This window comes from Heptranchias perlo, chromosome 23, assembly GCF_035084215.1.
Source record: "Heptranchias perlo isolate sHepPer1 chromosome 23, sHepPer1.hap1, whole genome shotgun sequence".
Taxonomy (NCBI): Eukaryota; Metazoa; Chordata; class Chondrichthyes; order Hexanchiformes; family Hexanchidae; genus Heptranchias; species Heptranchias perlo.
The window spans coordinates 46,888,364-46,906,483 of NC_090347.1; the positions used below are offsets into that span (position 1 = coordinate 46,888,364).

The following is an 18,120-nucleotide window of genomic DNA, read 5'->3' on the forward strand; positions in this document are numbered from 1 at the left end:
ATGCACTGGCTGAAAGGTTGGTGGAAGCAGATTCAATAGTAACTTTCAAAAGGGAATTGGATGTATACTTGAAAAGAAAAGATTTGCAGGGCAATGGGAAAGAGCAGGGGAGTGGGACTAATTGGACAGCTCTTTCAAAGAGCTGGCACAGGCATGATGGGCCAAATAGCCCCCCCTTCTGCGCTGTAAGATTCTGCAATACCTTATCGTGTCTTCCGGACAACCAATGAGTTACCTGTTATTAAGTAGATAAACACAGCAGCCAATTTGTGTACAGCAAGGTCCCATAAACAGCAAAGGAGACGCATGACCACTTAACTTGTTTTTGGTTGGGTTGGCTGAGGGAGGAATATTGGCTGGGACACTGGGAGACCTCTTTGAAATGTCACGGAAACTTTTAACTCCCATCAGAACTTTAACATAGCAGCTAAATGATGGAACCTCACAATGCAACAGTCCCTCAGTACTGCACTGAAGCGTTAGTGTACATTATATGCCAAAGTCCTGGAGTGCAGCTTGAACCTACATCCTTCTGACTCATAGACGAGAGCCATATCTGAGCCAAGTTGACACTTGAGGCACATTACTTTATATATCTTAAAATGAAAACTGAACTCCCCCAACTGTTCCACTGCATGTAATTGAGCTAAACAGCCCAAATTGTCTGAAAGTCAATTCCCAGTCTGTGCTTAGTTGGCTGATCTCAGCCAGGTCAGTACAAGGGTTAGCACTGAGCTCAGCTCCCCAGCATAGGCAGGGGGAAAAAGAAATAAAGTTAGCTGGGGCTCCCACCCCTGATCATTATCCAATAACACCTGCTGGAAAGTATGTGAGGACATTGGGCATAAACACAATGGGACTCATTTGTGATGACTTCCACATTTGAATAACCTATCAACGCTCACTAAGCTCACACATTAAATGATTATTTGAGAGAGATGTTGGAGTGCTGCCAGCGTCCATGGAAACATAACCCATCAAAAATCAACACCTTCAGGAAAGATGGGGAGGAAAAAATCTGAAAGATTCGGACCAAGAGGATAAGTCAAAATTTAACATAGGCAACACTACAAGTGTGAACACCAACACGCTGAGCAGTGTAACACAGGTCTCCACTTTGCAGAGTTCCCAAATTCAGCCACATTGTTTCTGGAAGTGGCAAACAGTAAACTGTGATTACTAGAGGGGAAAAAAGGTAAAATAAAAAAGTCAGACAAACACACACAGTCAACTTCAGTGGAATTTAGAAGAATGAGAGGTGATCTTATTGAAACATATAAGATCCTGAGGGGACTAGAAGGGGTAGATGCTGAGAGACTAGAACTAGGGGACACAGTTTAAAAATAAGGGGTCTCCCATTTAAGACAGAGATGAGGGAGAAATTTTTTCTCTCAGAGGGTCGTGAGTCTGTGGAACTCCCTTCCCCAGAGAGCGGCGGAGGCAGGGCCATTGAATATTTTTAAGGCTGAGTTAGATAGATTCCTGATTAACAAGGGAGTCAAAGGTTATAGCAGGTAGACGGGAAAGTAGGATTGAGGTCACAATCAGATCAGCCAAGATCTTATCAAATGGCAGAGCAGGCTCAAGGGGCCGAATGGCCTACTCCTGCTCTTAATTCGTATGTTCAGAGCAGCAATGACAAGAGGAACCCTGGGAGCAGATCACCACCCAAGCTAGTTGCTGTTGATGGGGCACAACACACAGGGATCCAAAGGGAGTAACTTAAAAGGAAGAGATCAATGGACTGGTCAGGTGGGCAGAAAACTGGCAAATGGAATTCAATCCCGAGGAAGTGTGAGGTAATGCATTTGGGGAGAGCAAACAAGGCAAGGGAATACACAATAAATGGGAGGATACTGAGAGGTGTAGAGGAACAAAGGGACCTTGGAGTGCATGTCCACTGATCCCTAAAGGTAGCAGTACTGGTAGGTAAGTGGTTAAGAACGCATACGAGATACTTTCCTTTATTAGCCAAGGCACAGAATGTAAGAGCAGGGAGGTAATGCTAGAACTGTATAAAACATTGGTTAGGCCACAGCTAGAGTACAGTTCTGGTCACCGCATTACAGGAAAGATGTGATTGCAGTAGAGAGGGTGCAGAGGAGATTTACGAGGATGTTGCCAGGGCTGGAGAATTTTAGCTATGAGGAAAGATCAGATAGGCTGGGGTTGTTTTCTTTGGAACAGAGGAGGCTGAGGGGAGATTTAATTGAGGTGTATAAAATTATGATGGGACCTATTTCTCTTAGCAGAGGGGTCAGTGACAAGATTTAAAGTGATTGGTAGATGGATTAGAGGGGAGCTGAGGAGAAATGTTTTCACCCAGAGGATGGTGGGGGTCTGGAACTCACTGCCTGAAAGGGTGGTAGAGGCAGAAACCCTCAACTCCTTTAAAAAGTACTTGGATGTGCACCTGAAGTGCCGTAACCCATAGGGCGACGGACCAAGTGCTGGAAAGTGGAATTAAGCTGGATAGCTCTTTTTGGCCGGCACGGACACGATGGGCCGAATGGCCTCCTTCTGTGCCATAACTTTCTATGATTAACAAGTGTTGCCTCAGAAAACCAGAATATGGAAACATGCACTAGATGCTCCCCCAGTAACTCCACATGTTTACACAGGTTAGGAAAGTCCCAGGATATATCCTCAGTCTCTACTCAATTAGCTAATCTCAGCCAGAGTGGTCTCAGCATCCTTGGGTCAGAAAGGGTAAAATAACAGAAAGAATGGCAACTTGAGCAAGGCACTCGTGCGACCATACCCAAGTCAATGCCATTAGGAAGGGGGAGAAAAACACCCTCTGGACATCAGCAGAGGTCGCAGCTGCTGGGGATTCAGCAGGGTCAGGAGGCATTGGTCAGATTTTACTCCACAGAGAAAGGAAGACATTCTCAAACACCAAATATAGGAGCAAGACAAAAATCATTTAACAAAATAAAACATCAGTTCTTCTTTGTAAATAAATGTAGGAATACATTTGTTTACCAAGGATACAATTTAATATCAGACACAGTACCACATGAAAGGCTGTTTCCTTCTCCAGTTACCCAGTTCCCTGTATTGTATTTGAATTAAATTTAAATAAACCATAAATTATGATGAGCAGGTTTGACCTTTGCACAGATCAGCAACAACACTGAAATGAATCCTAAACTCGCTGAAGCAAACTTTGCGTTTCACTTGCTTATTTTGTTTTAATTTCAGATCTCCTGCACTGGCAGTTTACCGTTCCCCTACTTTCTCACATTTGTTTGTACAGTTCTTTCCAGTGCCTTCTCACCCCCTAAGACATTCTTTTGTCTTTTTAATGCCTCACCATTACCCCACTGATGATCTTTTATGTCAAGTTTTCTATTAAACAGTGTGCAGGTCATTTAATCCATTAGCTCCCTCTCTGTGATTGGTGTATCTGTTGATTTTCTCCCCTCCCCCCCCTTTTCATGTTTACAACCTTACTAAAAAGCCCATTTATTATTCAGTTTTCAGTTTGGATGAAGGGTGCACACCCAAAGTGTTACTAACTTGCTTCTACCTTCACAGATGCTGACTGACCTGCTATGTATTTCCTGCGTTTTCTGTTTTTATTTATAGCTGCAAATAGTGACACCACAAGTCCTGGCCAGAACGGAGAGGATTGGATAATTCCCCCGACAACCACTACAATCAGTTAGAAGAGACTCTGTTTAAATAGACTGTTTGTTGAGTGGGCATTTTGCTGTAGTGCATTGTTTAAATGGACTCTGTTTGCTTTAAGTGACTGGAATTGATTTTACGCACATAATTTGTATCCTTCACTCTGCATTTTGTTGGAGAAATAATCCTGCTTTTATTGGGAGACTTTGCTATGGTTGTGGTCATGAGTTCTGTTTGCTGTAGTTCGTAGACTGTTCAAAGAGAGTCTGCTGGGTAAATAGACTGTTTGCTGTAGTGCACTGTTTAAATAGACTCTTGTAAACAATTTTACAACACCAAGTTATAGTCCAGCAATTTTATTTTAAATTCACAAGCTTTCGGAGACTTCCTCCTTCCTCAGGTAAATGTTCAGGAGCTCCTTGAAGCCTACGCATTTATACATATAGAACAATACATGGTGTTTACAGACTGCCCCTGCAACTGCCCGTTGCCAAGGCAATCACCGTGTTCAGACAGAGAGGTGTCACCTGCAGAACCCCCGAATACACATTCAACAAAAAAACAAACAGGGAAAAAAAACAGAGAAAAAAAACAGAGAGAGGCAGAAACATCCGGAAGGCAGAGAAAGCCAGCAAATGACCCATTATATTAAAAACAGATAACATTTGTTCGCTGGTGGGGTAACGTGTAGCGTGACATGAACCCAAGATCCCGGTTGAGGCCGTCCTCATGGGTGCGGAACTTGGCTATCAATTTCTGCTCGACAATTTTGCGTTGTCGTGTGTCTCGAAGGCCGCCTTGGAGTACGCTTACCCGAAGGTCGGTGGATGAATGTCCATGACTGCTGAAGTGTTCCCCGACTGGGAGGGAACCCTCCTGTTTGGCGATTGTTGCGCGGTGTCCGTTCATCCGTTGTCGCAGCGTCTGCATGGTCTCGCCAATGTACCTGTGACTCGGCCAACGTTGTCTACCTCATACGTTGCAGGAAAGGATGCCCCAGAGCATGGTACATTGGCGAGACCATGCAGACGCTGCGACAACGGATGAACGGACACCGCGCAACAATCGCCAAACAGGAGGGTTCCCTCCCAGTCGGGGAACACTTCAGCAGTCATGGACATTCATCCACCGACCTTCGGGTAAGTGTACTCCAAGGCGGCTTACGAGACACACGACAACGCAAAATCGTCGAGCAGAAATTGATAGCCAAGTTCCGCACCCATGAGGACGGCCTCAACCGGGATCTTGGGTTCATGTCACGCTACACGTTACCCCACCAGCGAACAAATGTTATCTGTTTTTAATATAATGGGTCATTTGCTGGCTTTCTCTGCCTTCCGGATGTTTCTGCCTCTCTCTGTTTTTTTTCTCTGTTTTTTTTCCCTGTTTGTTTTTTTGTTGAATGTGTATTCGGGGGTTCTGCAGGTGACACCTCTCTGTCTGAACACGGTGATTGCCTTGGCAACGGGCAGTTGCAGGGGCAGTCTGTAAACACCATGTATTGTTCTATATGTATAAATGCGTAGGCTTCAAGGAGCTCCTGAACATTTACCTGAGGAAGGAGGAAGTCTCCGAAAGCTTGTGAATTTAAAATAAAATTGCTGGACTATAACTTGGTGTTGTAAAATTGTTTACAATTGTCAACCCCAGTCCATCACCGGCATCTCCACATCATAAATAGACTCTGTTTGATGTAGTGCACTGTTTTAATAGACTCTGTTTGCTGTATTGCACTGTTTAAATAGACTCTGTTTGCTGTAGTGCACTGTTTTAATAGACTCTGTTTGCTGTAGTGCACCGTTTTAATAGACTCTGTTTGCTGAAGTGCACTGTTTAAACAGACTCTAATGCTGTAGTTGGTAGAGACTCTGTTTAAATAGCTTTGTACGCTATAAAATAGACTTGTAAGTCCTGCCATAAGCCCCGCCTCCAACTCAACGGCTGACACAGTGGTGTCATCACTTACTTTGTTTATTTATTTCAGATTTCTAGCATTTCTAACATTTTAATCTTTTTTGTTCTGATTCCGCTCAACAATTCCCCCCTCGTTGACACCTCGGTAGGTTATGGCATACCAACCAAGTGGCCATTATTTATGTGAACCTTGATAGTGTGGGGGAATGGGGGTATCAAAGCAGAGCCTCACCCTTTCTTTACTCAGTGTTGAAAGGTGGAACTCGCTACCACAAGGAGTTGTTGAGGTGAACAGCACAGATGCACTTAAGGGGAAACTAAGTAGATACACGAGGGAGAAAGGAATAAAAGGATATGCTGATATGGTGAGATGAAGTAAATAGAATGGAAGGAGGTTTGTGTGGAGCATAAACACTGGCACAGACCTGTTGGCCGAATGGCCTGTTTCTGAGCTGTAAATTCTACGTAATTCACCCGACATCCACAGCAGAGGTTACTAGACAGCTACCAGGGGTCAGTTTTGTCCTCATAAACCAAAAAGCACTCGAGCTAACTGTAACATACCTATCCTTGTTCTGGTTTGGATCAGCTATCACTGGGACTGAACCTGAAACCACAAGTCTGTATGGCTCAGCTACTCACTGGATAAACTCACAGCAGTCATGGGTCTAAACAGCACATTTCAAACATAAGGCTACGAACACTAAAATTAAGTGTAGAATTTATACATTTAAATTATGTGTATGTATGCAACCTCCTGGTCTCACTCCAATGATCATCTGGTTGTCTACCCGCAGGTAGCAACATTGCAAAATCCACGGCACATAACGTCATAACACTACAATGCACATGAAAACTGCTCTACACCAGCCAACGCATTTCTGAATCTCTCCCACGTGTCTCAAGCCAGTCGGCAGTTGTACAGTCAGATTACTGTCTGCACCAGCTCCTCTGAAGCTCACAAGCATTAATGTATTTTCATATCCGTCTATACAGTCCTATACTCTGCAGCACACAAGTACATAAGCAGTTGTGTTCAGAGTTACACAGAAAACAAGAACATCTAGTCGTGTGAGTAGCACAGCCTGGCCAGCACAAGGAAGATGCATTAAATAAGAGTCTCGGTCATGCTGGCCAGGTAAATATTACAGCAGCTTACGTCATCCCTTGACAATTACTATTTACAAAAACTTCATAAGTTGCACTGGCTTATAAATCACACCTCGATTTTCTCCCCTACTCTTGAAGGCTCTCATTCTAGTTAGGAACTATAGTTCCATGGGCATCAGACACCCTCTGATACTTTGCCTAACTGGCTAACGTCTGAACCAAGGGAGTGAGTATCAGCAGGCTTTCTGAGTGTGTGGGGGGAGGAGGGGCGGCTACCACAGCTGAGCCCAATCCTGTTCCCACCTGATGTCCACAGATGTGTACTTTCCAGAAGGGGTCACTGCACACAGTAATCAGGTCCAGACACACTGACAGATCTCCCTTTCCCGAGCTGAAGAGCACAGGGCCCAATTGTAGGATCCCAAGTGTGACTGCACAGACTGCAGATGAACCTTGAGATAACGTACGACTCAATTATATTCAAACTGCAGCCCTCCCACAACTCGAACATAAACACGGTGGTGCTACTGCCTCTGTCAACAAAGAGATCCGCCTTGAGAGGTTGTTCCTTCCTATGGCGCCAGAGACATTGCACCACCAGTAGCCAGCCGAAGGCACCAGGCACTGTACAACACAAGCATGTCTTCTACCCATGGATTATATTTTTACTTTGCTGGCCTGTACTGGAGTCTTCCCCCCACCCCGCCCCGCCATCAGGGGAGGTCTGCAGCACATGTGCAGTCATTTTAAAGTCACAATCTTAACTTCTGAGCTTCTGTAATTGCATGATCTTGTACACACTGTGGTCAGTGAGTAGAGTTTTACCCCACAATGTACAGGTGAAGAATTCACAGCAGCATTGGCTCATAGTGTAAGGGACCATTATTATATATAGTATGATATAGCTTCACCATTATATAACTGGTCCATTATTATATGGTTCTGTATAGCTTCATGATTATATAACTGGGCCATTATATGTGGTATCATATAGCCTAGTCAGTAAATATATAACTAGGCCATTCTATATAGTATGATATAGTTTGGCCATTATTAATATATACCGGGTCATTATATATAGTATGATTATAACCTGGCCATTATGGCAATATGTAACTGGACCATTATATATAATATATATGGTGTAATTTTATATATATGATATAGCCTATCCATTATATTCATATATAGCTGGGCCACTACATATATTATGATCATAGCCTGACCATTATATTTATAGCTGGCCCATTTTGTATAGTATGATATTGCTTTTCCATTACTATATTAATATATAGCTAGGGTATTATATGTAGTATGCTTGTCTCGCCTGGCCATTATATTAATATATAGCTAGGACATTATATATAGTATGCTTGTTTAGCCTGACTATTATATTAATATATAGTTGGGCCATTATAATATAGTATGCTTGTGTAGTCCAGCCAAATTAATATGTAACTGGGAATTTTTTGTAGTATGATATAGCTTGGCCATTATATTAATATATAGCTGAGCCATTATATATAGTATGCTTGTATAGCCTGCCCATTATGTTATTATCTGCCTGGCCATTATATTAATGTATAGGTGGACCATTATATTTAGTATTCTTGAATAGCCTGGTCATTATATTAAATATATAGCTGGGCCCTCTTATATAGTATGATATAGCTTGGCCAATATATTAATATATAAGTGGGCAACTATATATAGTATGCTTGAATAGCCTGGCCAGTAAGTTAATATATAGCCAGGTCATTTTATATAGTATGATATAGCCTGACCATTATATTAATATATAGCTGGACCATTATATACAGTACACCTGTATAGCCAAGCCATTATATTAATAGCTGGGCCATTACATATAGTATTATATAGCCTGGTCATCATCATATTAATATATAGCCTAACCATCATATATATAGCATGATATAGCCTGGCCATTATTATATCTTCACTCAGAGGATTGTGATTCTTTGGAATTCTCTACCCCAGAGGGCTGTGGATGCTGAGTCGTTGAGTATATTCAAGGCTGAGATAGATAGATTTTTGGACTCAAGGGATATGGAGATTGGGCAGGAAAGTGGAGTTGAGGTTGAAGATCAGCCATTATCTGATTGAATGGCAGAGCAGGGTCGAGGGGCCGTACGGCCTACTCCTGCTCCACTGACGTTAAGCTAACGGGTCTATAGTTCACGGGACTTGATCTATCTCCCTTATATATAGGAATAACATTAGCTGCCCACCAATCCTCTGGCACTATTCCCTTTCTAATGAATTTTTATATATATGCAATAGTGTCTCTGCTATCTCCTCCCTAACTTCTTTTAATATTCATGAATGCAATCCAAGGGTTTTATCTACGCTTGATTAGTTTATCAACTATCTTCCCCTTTCTATGTCTTAAATGTCTTTATATTCTTTTTGATCTCGTCTTCTAACGTCATGCCCACCTCGTTAGTCTCCCTGTTAAATACTGAAGCGAAGTAACTATTCAATATTTCTGCCATTTCGCTGTAATTACCTGTGAGTTTATCTTGTGTATCCCTTATTGGGTCTATCCCTGTTCTGATTTTTCTTTTGTTATTTATGTGTCTGTAGAATACTTTACTATTTCTTTTAATATTCCTTGATAATTTAATTTTGTAGTTTCTCTTTGCTTTCTTGGTGTTTTTTTTACTTCTTTCCTAACCTCTTTGTATTCCCTTTGGTCAGTCACTCCTTTATTGTCTATTTACTTAAGAGTATGCCTTTTTCTTTAGTTTCAATTTTACCCTTATCTCTTTATTCATCCATGGTGTTTCATTACTGGTTAGTTTGTTCTTGTACTTCGGATAAAATATAACCTGGCCATTATATTAATATATAGTTGAGCCATTATACATCATATGCTATAACCTGGCCATTATATGTAATTTCATAGAGCCTGGACATTATTATATTAATTTATAACTGAGCCATAATGTATAGTATGATATAGCCTGGGCACTGTTATATTAATATAGAACTGGGCCATTATATAAAGTATGATATAGCCTGGGCACTGTTATATTAATATAGAACTGGGCCATTATATAAAGTATGACATAGCCTGGGCACTATTATATTAATATAGAACTGGGGCATTATATAAAGTATGATATAGCCTGGACATTATTATATTAATTTATAACTGAGCCATAATGTATAGTATGATATAGCCTGGGCACTGTTATATTAATATAGAACTGGGCCATTATATAAAGTATGATATAGCCTGGGCACTATTATATTAATATAGAACTGGGCCATTATATAAAGTATGATATAGCCTGGGCACTATTATATTAATATAGAAATGGGCCATTATATAAAGTATGATATAGCCTGGGCACTATTATATTAATATAGAACTGGGGCATTATATAAAGTATGATATAGCCTGGGCACTATTATATTAATATAGAACTGGGCCATTATATAAAGTATGATATAGCCTGGGCACTATTATATTAATATAGAACTGGGGCATTATATAAAGTATGATATAGCCTGGGCACTATTATATTAATATAGAACTAGGGCATTATATAAAGTATGATATAGCCTGGGCACTATTATATTAATATAGAACTGGGGCATTATATAAAGTATGATATAGCCTGGGCACTGTTATATTAATATAGAACTGGGCCATTATATAAAGTATGATATAGCCTGGGCACTATTATATTAATATAGAACTGGGGCATTATATAAAGTATGATATAGCCTGGGCACTGTTATATTAATATAGAACTGGGCCATTATATAAAGTATGATATAGCCTGGGCACTATTATATTAATATAGAACTGGGCCATTATATAAAGTATGATATAGCCTGGGCACTGTTATATTAATATAGAACTGGGCCATTATATACAGTATGATATAGCCTGGGCACTATTATATTAATATAGAACTGGGGCATTATATAAAGTATGATATAGCCTGGGCACTGTTATATTAATATAGAACTGGGGCATTATATAAAGTATGATATAGCCTGGGCACTGTTATATTAATATAGAACTGGGCCATTATATAAAGTATGATATAGCCTGGGCACTATTATATTAATATAGAACTGGGCCATTATATAAAGTATGATATAGCCTGGGCACTATTATATTAATATAGAACTGGGGCATTATATAAAGTATGATATAGCCTGGGCACTATTATATTAATATAGAACTGGGGCATTATATAAAGTATGATATAGCCTGGGCACTGTTATATTAATATAGAACTGGGCCATTATATAAAGTATGATATAGCCTGGGCACTATTATATTAATATAGAACTGGGCCATTATATAAAGTATGATATAGCCTGGGCACTATTATATTAATATAGAACTGGGCCATTATATAAAGTATGATATAGCCTGGGCACTGTTATATTAATATAGAACTGGGCCATTATATAAAGTATGATATAGCCTGGGCACTATTATATTAATATAGAACTGGGCCATTATATAAAGTATGATATAGCCTGGGCACTATTATATTAATATAGAACTGGGGCATTATATAAAGTATGATATAGCCTGGGCACTATTATATTAATATAGAACTGGGGCATTATATAAAGTATGATATAGCCTGGGCACTATTATATTAATATAGAACTGGACCATTATATAAAGTATGATATAGCCTGGGCACTGTTATATTAATATAGAACTGGGCCATTATATAAAGTATGATATAGTCTGGGCACTGTTATATTAATATAGAACTGGGCCATTATATAAAGTATGATATAGTCTGGGCACTATTATATTAATATAGAACTGGGCCATTATATAAAGTATGATATAGCCTGGGCACTATTATATTAATATAGAACTGGGGCATTATATAAAGTATGATATAGTCTGGGCACTGTTATATTAATATAGAACTGGGCCATTATATAAAGTATGATATAGTCTGGGCACTGTTATATTAATATAGAACTGGGGCATTATATAAAGTATGATATAGTCTGGGCACTATTATATTAATATAGAACTGGGCCATTATATAAAGTATGATATAGTCTGGGCACTATTATATTAATATAGAACTGGGCCATTATATAAAGTATGATATAGTCTGGGCACTGTTATATTAATATAGAACTGGGCCATTATATACAGTATGATATAGTCTGGGCACTGTTATATTAATATAGAACTGGGGCATTATATAAAGTATGATATAGTCTGGGCACTATTATATTAATATAGAACTGGACCATTATATAAAGTATGATATAGTCTGGGCACTATTATATTAATATAGAACTGGGCCATTATATAAAGTATGATATAGTCTGGGCACTATTATATTAATATAGAACTGGACCATTATATAAAGTATGATATAGTCTGGGCACTATTATATTAATATAGAACTGGGGCATTATATAAAGTATGATATAGTCTGGGCACTGTTATATTAATATAGAACTGGGCCATTATATAAAGTATGATATAGTCTGGGCACTGTTATATTAATATAGAACTGGGCCATTATATAAAGTATGATATAGTCTGGGCACTATTATATTAATATAGAACTGGGCCATTATATAAAGTATGATATAGCCTGGGCACTGTTATATTAATATAGAACTGGGGCATTATATAAAGTATGATATAGCCTGGGCACTATTATATTAATATAGAACTGGGCCATTATATAAAGTATGATATAGCCTGGGCACTATTATATTAATATAGAACTGGGCCATTATATAAAGTATGATATAGTCTGGGCACTATTATATTAATATAGAACTGGGCCATTATATAAAGTATGATATAGCCTGGGCACTGTTATATTAATATAGAACTGGGCCATTATATAAAGTATGATATAGCCTGGGCACTATTATATTAATATAGAACTGGGCCATTATATAAAGTATGATATAGTCTGGGCACTATTATATTAATATAGAACTGGGCCATTATATAAAGTATGATATAGCCTGGGCACTATTATATTAATATAGAACTGGGCCATTATATAAAGTATGATATAGTCTGGGCACTATTATATTAATATAGAACTGGGGCATTATATAAAGTATGATATAGCCTGGGCACTGTTATATTAATATAGAACTGGGCCATTATATAAAGTATGATATAGTCTGGGCACTGTTATATTAATATAGAACTGGGCCATTATATAAAGTATGATATAGCCTGGGCACTGTTATATTAATATAGAACTGGGCCATTATATAAAGTATGATATAGCCTGGGCACTATTATATTAATATAGAACTGGGCCATTATATAAAGTATGATATAGTCTGGGCACTGTTATATTAATATAGAACTGGGCCATTATATAAAGTATGATATAGCCTGGGCACTGTTATATTAATATAGAACTGGGCCATTATATAAAGTATGATATAGCCTGGGCACTGTTATATTAATATAGAACTGGGCCATTATATAAAGTATGATATAGCCTGGGCACTATTATATTAATATAGAACTGGGCCATTATATAAAGTATGATATAGTCTGGGCACTATTATATTAATATAGAACTGGGCCATTATATAAAGTATGATATAGCCTGGGCACTGTTATATTAATATAGAACTGGGGCATTATATAAAGTATGATATAGTCTGGGCACTGTTATATTAATATAGAACTGGGCCATTATATAAAGTATGATATAGCCTGGGCACTATTATATTAATATAGAACTGGGCCATTATATAAAGTATGATATAGTCTGGGCACTGTTATATTAATATAGAACTGGGGCATTATATAAAGTATGATATAGTCTGGGCACTGTTATATTAATATAGAACTGGGCCATTATATAAAGTATGATATAGTCTGGGCACTGTTATATTAATATAGAACTGGGCCATTATATAAAGTATGATATAGTCTGGGCACTGTTATATTAATATAGAACTGGGGCATTATATAAAGTATGATATAGTCTGGGCACTGTTATATTAATATAGAACTGGGCCATTATATAAAGTATGATATAGTCTGGGCACTGTTATATTAATATAGAACTGGGGCATTATATACAGTATGATATAGCCTGGGCACTATTATATTAATATAGAACTGGGCCATTATATAAAGTATGATATAGTCTGGGCACTGTTATATTAATATAGAACTGGGCCATTATATAAAGTATGATATAGTCTGGGCACTGTTATATTAATATAGAACTGGGCCATTATATAAAGTATGATATAGTCTGGGCACTGTTATATTAATATAGAACTGGGCCATTATATAAAGTATGATATAGTCTGGGCACTGTTATATTAATATAGAACTGGGGCATTATATACAGTATGATATAGCCTGGGCACTGTTATATTAATATAGAACTGGGCCATTATATAAAGTATGATATAGTCTGGGCACTGTTATATTAATATAGAACTGGGCCATTATATAAAGTATGATATAGTCTGGGTACTGTTATATTAATATAGAACTGGGGCATTATATACAGTATGATATAGCCTGGGCACTGTTATATTAATATAGAACTGGGGCATTATATAAAGTATGATATAGTCTGGGCACTGTTATATTAATATAGAACTGGGGCATTATATACAGTATGATATAGCCTGGGCACTGTTATATTAATATAGAACTGGGCCATTATATAAAGTATGATATAGCCTGGGCACTGTTATATTAATATAGAACTGGGCCATTATATAAAGTATGATATAGTCTGGGCACTGTTATATTAATATAGAACTGGGCCATTATATAAAGTATGATATAGTCTGGGCACTGTTATATTAATATAGAACTGGGCCATTATATAAAGTATGATATAGTCTGGGCACTGTTATATTAATATAGAACTGGGGCATTATATACAGTATGATATAGCCTGGGCACTGTTATATTAATATAGAACTGGGGCATTATATACAGTATGATATAGCCTGGGCACTGTTATATTAATATAGAACTGGGGCATTATATAAAGTATGATATAGTCTGGGCACTGTTATATTAATATAGAACTGGGCCATTATATAAAGTATGATATAGTCTGGGCACTGTTATATTAATATAGAACTGGGGCATTATATAAAGTATGATATAGTCTGGGCACTGTTATATTAATATAGAACTGGGGCATTATATAAAGTATGATATAGTCTGGGCACTATTATATTAATATAGAACTGGGCCATTATATAAAGTATGATATAGTCTGGGCACTATTATATTAATATAGAACTGGGGCATTATATAAAGTATGATATAGTCTGGGCACTGTTATATTAATATAGAACTGGGGCATTATATAAAGTATGATATAGTCTGGGCACTGTTATATTAATATAGAACTGGGCCATTATATACAGTATGATATAGTCTGGGCACTGTTATATTAATATAGAACTGGGGCATTATATAAAGTATGATATAGCCTGGGCACTGTTATATTAATATAGAACTGGGCCATTATATAAAGTATGATATAGTCTGGGCACTATTATATTAATATAGAACTGGGGCATTATATAAAGTATGATATAGTCTGGGCACTGTTATATTAATATAGAACTGGGGCATTATATAAAGTATGATATAGCCTGGGCACTGTTATATTAATATAGAACTGGGCCATTATATACAGTATGATATAGTCTGGGCACTGTTATATTAATATAGAACTGGGCCATTATATAAAGTATGATATAGCCTGGGCACTGTTATATTAATATAGAACTGGGGCATTATATAAAGTATGATATAGCCTGGGCACTGTTATATTAATATAGAACTGGGCCATTATATACAGTATGATATAGTCTGGGCACTGTTATATTAATATAGAACTGGGGCATTATATAAAGTATGATATAGCCTGGGCACTGTTATATTAATATAGAACTGGGGCATTATATAAAGTATGATATAGTCTGGGCACTATTATATTAATATAGAACTGGGCCATTATATAAAGTATGATATAGTCTGGGCACTATTATATTAATATAGAACTGGGGCATTATATAAAGTATGATATAGTCTGGGCACTGTTATATTAATATAGAACTGGGGCATTATATAAAGTATGATATAGTCTGGGCACTGTTATATTAATATAGAACTGGGCCATTATATACAGTATGATATAGTCTGGGCACTGTTATATTAATATAGAACTGGGGCATTATATAAAGTATGATATAGCCTGGGCACTGTTATATTAATATAGAACTGGGCCATTATATAAAGTATGATATAGTCTGGGCACTATTATATTAATATAGAACTGGGGCATTATATAAAGTATGATATAGTCTGGGCACTGTTATATTAATATAGAACTGGGGCATTATATAAAGTATGATATAGCCTGGGCACTGTTATATTAATATAGAACTGGGCCATTATATACAGTATGATATAGTCTGGGCACTGTTATATTAATATAGAACTGGGCCATTATATAAAGTATGATATAGCCTGGGCACTGTTATATTAATATAGAACTGGGGCATTATATAAAGTATGATATAGTCTGGGCACTATTATATTAATATAGAACTGGGCCATTATTATTACTATAAATAACCGCAGAGAGGTAGGGGGTGTGGGGCTTTGATCAGCTGGGGGTTTGGGCCCCTCTCCAGGTACCAAGCAGCCCCCACTTCGTGCTGCGCAGCCCGCGGCCTGGACTCGGTCCCGCCTGGAGGATGCATGCAGTGTGATCCCGGCCCCAGACCCAGGTCCAGGCCCAGGCCCAGGGTCCAGGCCGCTCCGAATATGGCGGTAAAATTTCAAATGGGGCCGAGCGAGCGAGCGAACGGCCGCGGCCCGAGCACCGACAAATCGCGGCCACGGTGGGGGGGTGGGGGGGGGGCAACGGAAACACAGCGGCCGAAAGCCTGCGGCAGCCACGCCGCTGTCCCCGGGCCTAGCCGCGGCCCTCTCTCCCCGCCTCACGCTGCGCTTTACCTTAGGCTTCTCGTCCGCCATTGTGTCTTCTCGCCTGCGTCTCCTCGGCACAAAGAGAGAGGGAGCAGGAGAGAGGGGGGAGGGGAGCGCGCCGCCGTCACACAGGCACAGCGCGCGCGCGGGCGGGCGGGCGCATGCACGCCACACACACACACACACACACGGCGCAGCGCGCCCCCACCCGTGCGTGCGCGCGCCCGCGGCCCCGGCCCCGAGTTTTGATTGGGAGGCTGGCCAGCCCGCGAGGCGGGAATAACGGTTAGGGGGGGGGCGGGGCCGGGCTGGCGCGCGCTCTCGCTGTGCGGGGGGGGGAGTGACACGTGACGGCCGGCGGGGATTACGTCAGTGGCGGGGAGAGTGCGCTGAGCTGCCGAAGGGACAAAGACCTGGGCCTCGACCTTTCTCCACAGATGCTGCCTGACGTGCTGAGTATTTCCAGCATTTCCTGCTTGTAATGTTTTTTTTCCCCTTTCACTTGGCCTCCATTGAGCCTTCGAGGTTAACCAGATCTACCAGCAACACCCAGTCCTCAGCATCATAGGAAAGGGAGGAGGCCATTCAGCCCCTCGAGTCTGCTCCGCCATTCAGTGAGATCATGGCTGATCCGTGACCTGACTCCATATCCCCGCCTTAGCCCCATATCCCTATATCCCCATATCCCTTGATTTCCCCCCCGCCCCAACAAAAGATGAGCCTGGAGCAGCAGCCAGCACCCGGCCCAAATTGCTGTGATTCACCAGAGAGCCTCAGCAGCGAGTGGAGGATTCAGAGCCGAGCCCACTCCTGGTCTGAGCTGTCTGGACAAAGCCAGCTGTCACCGGGTGACGATCTGGAATGCCGACTTGGCTGGCTGTTTTCTTTTGCCGCTCCGCCTGCTCCAGGTGCACTGAGGGCGATTGCAGCATTTCTTACTGATGATCAGGCTGAGACTGGGGATTGACTCTGGCACCACTGAATTAACTCGATGATGTGGAGATGCCGGTGATGGACTGGGGTTGACAATTGTAAACAATTTTACAACACCAAGTTATAGTCCAGCAATTTTATTTTAAATTCACAAGCTTTTATTTTAAATTCACAAAATTCACAAGGAAAAAATCTCCGAAAGCTTGTGAATTTAAAATAAAATTGCTGGACTATAACTTGGTGTTGTAAAATTGTTTACAATTAACTCGATGAGCCACTGGGGACCAGGTCCATCTCAGACTGCCCAGAATTGGACACAAATTGACAAGGAATTACCAAAATAAGGGGGTAATTGCCTGGTGCAGGGGGTTAGACACTGGTCTTTCAGCCCTAGGAAATGGGTTCGAATCCAGCCCAGGCTTGTCAAAAACTTAAACTTATTATTACTTATTATATACAATGCATTAACTCCAAACACTTATTTCAGACAAGTAAGAATTTATTAAGAAAACTTGTATACAAGGGAAGCGTGCCCT

The 18,120-nt window shown here is 39.5% G+C and overlaps 1 protein-coding gene across 1 annotated transcript in view; it reads right to left on the reverse strand.

Moving 5' to 3' along the window:
- The window catches only part of LOC137341428 (small ubiquitin-related modifier 2), a 107,020-nt gene extending 90,231 nt beyond the window's left edge, over positions 1-16,789 (reverse strand). The window contains exon 1 of the mRNA XM_068004542.1: positions 16,679-16,789. Coding sequence (XP_067860643.1) covers positions 16,679-16,699 — 21 coding nt within the window. The 5' untranslated portion in view covers positions 16,700-16,789. The remainder of the gene's footprint in view (positions 1-16,678) is intronic.
- Between the last annotated feature and the right edge of the window lie 1,331 nt (positions 16,790-18,120).